Source organism: Numenius arquata, chromosome 2, assembly GCF_964106895.1.
Source record: "Numenius arquata chromosome 2, bNumArq3.hap1.1, whole genome shotgun sequence".
NCBI lineage: Eukaryota > Metazoa > Chordata > Aves > Charadriiformes > Scolopacidae > Numenius > Numenius arquata.
The window spans coordinates 39033891-39040031 of NC_133577.1; the positions used below are offsets into that span (position 1 = coordinate 39033891).

The 6141-nt window shown below is 41.8% G+C and overlaps 1 protein-coding gene across 1 annotated transcript in view; it reads left to right on the top strand.

Moving 5' to 3' along the window:
• Positions 1–4467, top strand: part of THADA (THADA armadillo repeat containing) — a 162629-nt gene extending 158162 nt beyond the window's left edge. The window contains exons 36-37 of the mRNA XM_074166315.1: positions 1566–1732; positions 3003–4467. Of these exons, the coding sequence (XP_074022416.1) occupies positions 1566–1732; positions 3003–3341 (506 nt within the window). The 3' untranslated portion in view covers positions 3342–4467. The remainder of the gene's footprint in view (positions 1–1565; positions 1733–3002) is intronic.
• The last annotated feature ends 1674 nt before the right edge of the window (positions 4468–6141 follow it).

The following is a 6141-nucleotide window of genomic DNA, read 5'->3' on the forward strand; positions in this document are numbered from 1 at the left end:
TCATCTAACTCCAAGATAAAGAAGGGACCATCTGTTCTTTCTCCTTCACTCCCTTCCTTATTACGGTCCTTTGTTCTCATGGTCTCAAACACTAATTCATCCTCCCCAATGTCCTCGGTACATCGCCTGCTCTGTCAAATACCATGTACCCATATTTCGGTTGCTCTGTTTTGCTCTTAGTTGTTTCCCGCGCTTCCCTGTTCGTTGGCACACATATTTCCCTAGTCCTGGTGGTTTACTGTACATTTCTCTGCTGTGCCAACGTACTCTAGAAAACCTGCAGCTGGCGTGAGGTCTCGGGAGGTGTTACAGAATAGAGGTCCATGCTGCAGCTCTGAACGTGGGTTGTGAAGGACAGGTCTCGGCTGCGCTGCTATGCCTCTCTCATGGCAATGATCGTTTTGCTTTGTGAGAAATACTTAAATACACTCAGTCACACAAGTAGGATCTGCCTTGCATGTCCACATTGATTTTTCCAAATAATTGTGACTCTGCTGTTATTTCTGCCTGCAAAAGACAGCCTTCAAGAATTACGTGTCTTTATGATATCGCTACTTAGAAGACAGCCCATTTAGCGAACAGTTTTCTTTTGCTGGTGGCTGTGGACAAGGATGAATTTTGCCAAAATCCATTTTCCAGTAAAAGGGATTTTACAGGGGCTTGTTCATTAGCTTTTCTTCCAGTCTTCTTCCTGCATCTCCATAACAGAAAGAAAAATTGTGTTAATGTTACTAGTGGTGAACCTTGTTCTTGTGAACACAGTTGTTGAAGTTCTCGTGCAAACAGGGCTTCTGGCGTTTCCATGAACTCCGTTATTGAGGGCAGCCCTCGGAAGCACACAGTTAAACAAGCATCTGCCCCATGAGAGCAGTGGGGAAGTTTAGGGAAGAAATAGGGGGTGGATGATGGCTTTGTGTATGGTCCTGGCATGATAGCAAAACCTGTCATAAATATAGCTCTGTGATGGCACTGTAAACACTGTCTGCCTTTCCCTTCTTTAACATCTTCTCTAAGCCTGTCTTGCATGCTTGATCTCTCTTCATGTGTGCGCATGTGTGTGTGTATATATATACATATTTATGTATATCTCCTTATATATAAAGAGATTGCACACCAAATAGGGATTCATTTTATATCCCAGCCCTTTTAAAACACATAATGTGCTGTAGGTTTTGAGTTGCAGTGAATCATCAAATCAGGTTTAATGCATAGCTGCATTTTTGCAAAAACGTCACCATGTAATAGTGTCAGGACTGTCTCTAGAGACTTTTCCAACAGACATCTTTGTATATTTAAACCCAAATTAATTAATGTTACTACACGGGCAGGAAAAAATACTAAGCATCAGCATTTTCAGTTGCTTCATATATTATTTTGGAATTGAGAAAAGGCCCCAAGCGGCACCGAAATAAACATTCATCTAACTTATTTGCAGTACAATTCATCATTCTAAATGTGTTTGTGTAAATTCAGCATCTGTTTTCAAGAACCCATTTTTGTGCTGATTTTATTTGAAAATGTTTGTGGTCTTGCTATGTGTTGTTGCCCATATTTTCTCTCAACAGAGTTTGCGCTGAGGATAGTGAATGCTCCGATGGCCTTGGATCTAGCGTTGGGCATACTGTGTGAGCAGCTCCAGCGGTGGGGGGAGACCCGTGCTGGTGTGCTGATCCTGCTGGAGTGGCTGCTGGGAGACGGCGATCTGAAAGGAGACTCGGAGACTTCAGCCCTGGTAATTCTAACAACCAGTTGCTATCTCACGTTGGGATCACTACGTTTCTGCAGTCTTGTGGAACAGAATGAAGTATTTCTTCTGTTGAAGCCTGATGACCAATACTCCAGTATTAAGTGCTTTACAATTTTAAAAAAAAAAAAAAAAATCCACATGGACAGTAGAGTTTGATGGCTGTTTCCTGGCAATATCAGCCTAAAATTAAAAAGACCAACAAGCAAACATTGAAATAAATCAAGAATTACTTAAAAAATCATTGTAGACTGAAACATTTTGAGGCTGTAACTAATTGCATTCAGTATCATTGCAGATGATGGCTTGCCTTGAATTTAAACTGCTGCTGTGGGTGCCAGGCACATCTGGCATTCAAGAACAATGCTCTCCCAACTGCTGGCTTTTCCAGAGTTGTCATTTAAATATTTGGTAACTTTGTGCCACCTTCCATGTGTCCGGTTCTGTTATAGCACACGAAACAGCCTTGCTCCCGTCAGTCATAGTCTTCAGAGGGATTATTTATGTAAAGGAAAACTTTGCCACTCTGGTTCTGTAAAACCTAATGCTGTATAATACACTGTGCTCTCTTTGTCGTGAAAAGACTGTAAAGATCAAAATAATGCTGGAAGGTAAACCGGAAGGAGCAGGAGCAGCTACATCTTTGAGAAGTTTGTTTACAATTAATATGACCCATGAAATATATTATGAATCTTTTCTTAAGCCTGTGGTTTAGGTGTGCCTTTCTGATGTTTCACCGACTGATAGAATTTTCCTTTTCCATTTAATCCACTCAGAAAGCTCCATGATATAGCAAATTACCATACTGGTTACAGAGAGGTCTCTGTGAAATGTAAGTCAGTTTCACAGGGGAAGGCAAGCACATGTTAAGGATTAGGACTACTATTTACTTCCGCTATTTCCCAAGAGTTATACCAGAACTGCCTGATTTTTGAAGGTAAAATTTCTTTGGCAAAGTAAGAACTGCCTGATTTTTGAAGGTAAAATTTCTTTGGCAAAGTAAGAACTGCCTGATTTTTGAAGGTAAAATTTCTTTGGCAAAGTAGGAAACTTTTTTATTGTGTTTTTCTAAACCTTTTAAAAATGATGTGTATGAATTTTTACCCTTTTTTTTTTTTGCTATAAAGATGATCTTCTGTAACAGCGTCTATTCTCATTATTTCTCTATATATCTTCTTTCATATGTTTAATAATTTTCTCACTATTATCAAGACCACAAGTCATTTTCTAATTGGTGTTTCTTTTTCTTTTTGATAAGGAAGAAGATGATTACTTGTTTGATAAAGGGGAAGTGAATTTTTGGGCAGAGAAGTTGACTCACGTCAGACAACTTAGTAAGCATCTTTTACTGCTTATATCAATGACTCATCTAACTTTACCAGATCACGGAGAACTTAATCGACTGTCAAGAATAGCACTGGACCAAGCCCAGCTTGTTGGACGCCGCCTTAGAGCGCTACCTGCAATTCCAGAATTTTCCAAAACTGGAGAATTCACAAGATTAGCTATTCAAAATGAGAGAATATCAGTCTGCCTTAAAATATTAAATCTGCTAAAGTCTGATGATACTGGCAGAAATGAAAATCTGGAAAAGTAAATTATTACAAGTTCATCCTCAGGGAGCTGCACAAATTTTACTAGATGGGCAGGGGGGCTGAATTCTAACCATGTTCAAGGAATAAGGGGTTCCTGTAATGACTCCCGTAAACTTGCAAGGAACTATTCAGTATTCGGCTAAAACCACATTTTTTGTATATGAATCTGTTGATTTTTATTTTTTTTTCTCAGATGTGCTGTGGGAGACTGTTCCTTTTAAATGCGTTTGTTAATTTCATTCAGCTGAACATGGTTTATTATAGCTACTGTAGGAAGTAAAGCAGCTAACGCTAATATTTTCCATTCATCCAGGTGCAGGCCACCTGTAGTTCTGTTATGTTTTATCCCAGATTTTTACCTCCTGTATTTTAATACCAAGAAAACGTGGGGGTTTTTTTGTCTCCTTTCAAGATGTAGAATGGTAATTATTAAATTAATACGGTATTTTTTCATTTTATTTTTAAGTGTTTCTAAAAGAAAAGAAACAAACCTCGGTTTCTTTGTCCATGACAATTTTTAGTCTACGTTTTAAATTTTAACTGTGTTTTCCTCTGGAGGAAGGCAGGATTCTCACTTTGTAGTAATCTTGTTTTACACATGGAAACAGCAGTAGTTAGACTTCTGCTTGCCTCTTTTTTTCCCTGTAACTCAAATAACTACTTTTAATAAAATTGCTCTAAGGGAAGACTGCTACGTACAAAACAGAGCAGCGGTTCTATTGTAAACAAAACAGTTTCATCTTTACTTCAAAACCACCTTGCTCTGCAAGCAGCCCTGGAAAGCAAGGCCCTCCTTGGTGGAGTGAGGTCCCGACGTGTGCCCGGAGCGATCTTGGTGCTGCAGCACTGGCTCTCCTCGGGAGATGCTGGATCTTGGTGCTGCAGCACTGGCTCTCGTTGGGAGGGAGATGCTGGATCCGGTGCCGCAGCGCTGGCTCTCAGGATGGAGATGTCACCATCTTTCAGGTGAGGTGGCGCTGGGAGGAGGACACACCGAGTGCCCAACAGCCTCCCTGTCTGAAACACAAAAAGGTTTGTTGTACTTTGCAGATGTATTTTTCTGGGAACTTAAATTGGTTTCCAGTATGAAAATGAGACAGCAAAAATAAATACTTACTTTAAAACGTGACGTTACCTTCCTTTGGGCTGTGACTGGGCGTAGCCAAAATACAGACCTACGTTGGTGCACGTTGTTATTCCAGCCGCCTCGGGAGGGTAACGTGCCCGATAAACGACTGTTTGCTTTCAGCCTCTACACGTAATTGTATATTAGCGCAGTTCAGCCGTAAATCTTGATGACGGTACAGGTAATTAGCTGCTCTCCCACGGCCAGGGCCCCGGCCGGCGCTCGGCCTGTTGCGGCGCGGGCCCGGCAGGTGGCGCTGCTGCACCGCCCTACACGCGGCCCCGCGCGCCCCCTCAGAGCCGCGGCTGGGGCCTAGCCCTGCCGGGGACTGGCTTAAATTTACCAGGGTCCGGCCTAGCCCTGCCGGGGACTGGCTTAAACTTGCCAGGGTCCGGCCTAGCCCTGCCGGGGACTGGCTTAAACTTGCCAGGGTCTGGCCTAGTCTTGCTTGGGTCAGGCCTAACTGTGCCAGGGTCTGGCTTAGGCCATGCCAGGGGTCTGGCTTAACCTCACCAGGGCAACACGCGGGCCTAGGCCGCTTGCAGTAGGTGGGGGTTGACAGCCGATCGCTTCCCGCTTCTTGAGTTTAAATAAGAATCTGCTGTAAGGCAGGACGAGCTTGCACATTAGGTCTGGTGAACATGGGAAAACTGCACGAGACGAAGTTGCTACTAAAAAAAAAAAAAAAACCGAACAAAAGCCCCATAATTTAGGAACAAAAGTTTAAATATTTTCTGTAAGTCTCCAGGATTCAGGGTTACTTAAATAAGTATTTTACAATGAAATGTGAAACTTTAATAGGCAAAAGGGAAGTGTTAGAATGTGAGATGCAAAGATGTCTCACAGAATGGACGTTACCCAACTTAACAAGCCACACTGTGAGTTGGGGCTAAAAATTTATTTGTCCGCATCTGTTTTAAGCTCCTGGGGAAAGAACAGCCCAGATTATGTCTGCAAGCCACTCTTAAAAATAGTCAAGACCTGTACAATTAATTAACAGCTGCTGGTTTTACCACACCTTGCCAACATTTTTGAACTAATGTAGCAACAGCTTCTTAGTAGAAAACAAACAGAACTTTGTATAGTATTCAAATTGCAGTATTGGCTGTGTGACCTTGCTCGTGTCGGGGGTTAGCATACGGCTCTCTAGTAACATTGGCAATTTTTTTATTTAAATTTAAAATGTGTATGCTTAAACATGACCAACAAATGGATAAATGCAGAGGTGTAGCAGCATAGTAGGAGATCCACAGTGATCATAAAACTGAAGTAACTTTGCGAAGCCTTGAGGAGCTGGTTAATCAGTAAACCCAATAGCTCAAAAACTCGGTCTTCCTTATCACGGTTTTAGAATGCAACTGAAGCCTCTGTCATCCCGCCTTAGTTTACAGAGAGCAAATAAAATAATAAAAAAAAATAATAAATTGCATGGGCACACATCCATTTCACCACACTCTGCGGGTGACTGCAGTTACTGTGTAACTACCCTATCGAGAACCTTTAAACCCTAAGCAGCAATTGCAGAGGAGGGTTGGCAGAATCTTAATGCCGGAGTACTTATCTGCCATGGGTTTGATCAAAGTCGATTTATCAAAATATCCCTCCAAATGACGATGACACATTGCTGCCTGCATGATTATCATCATCATCATCAACCAGCGTTTAACTCGGGTCAC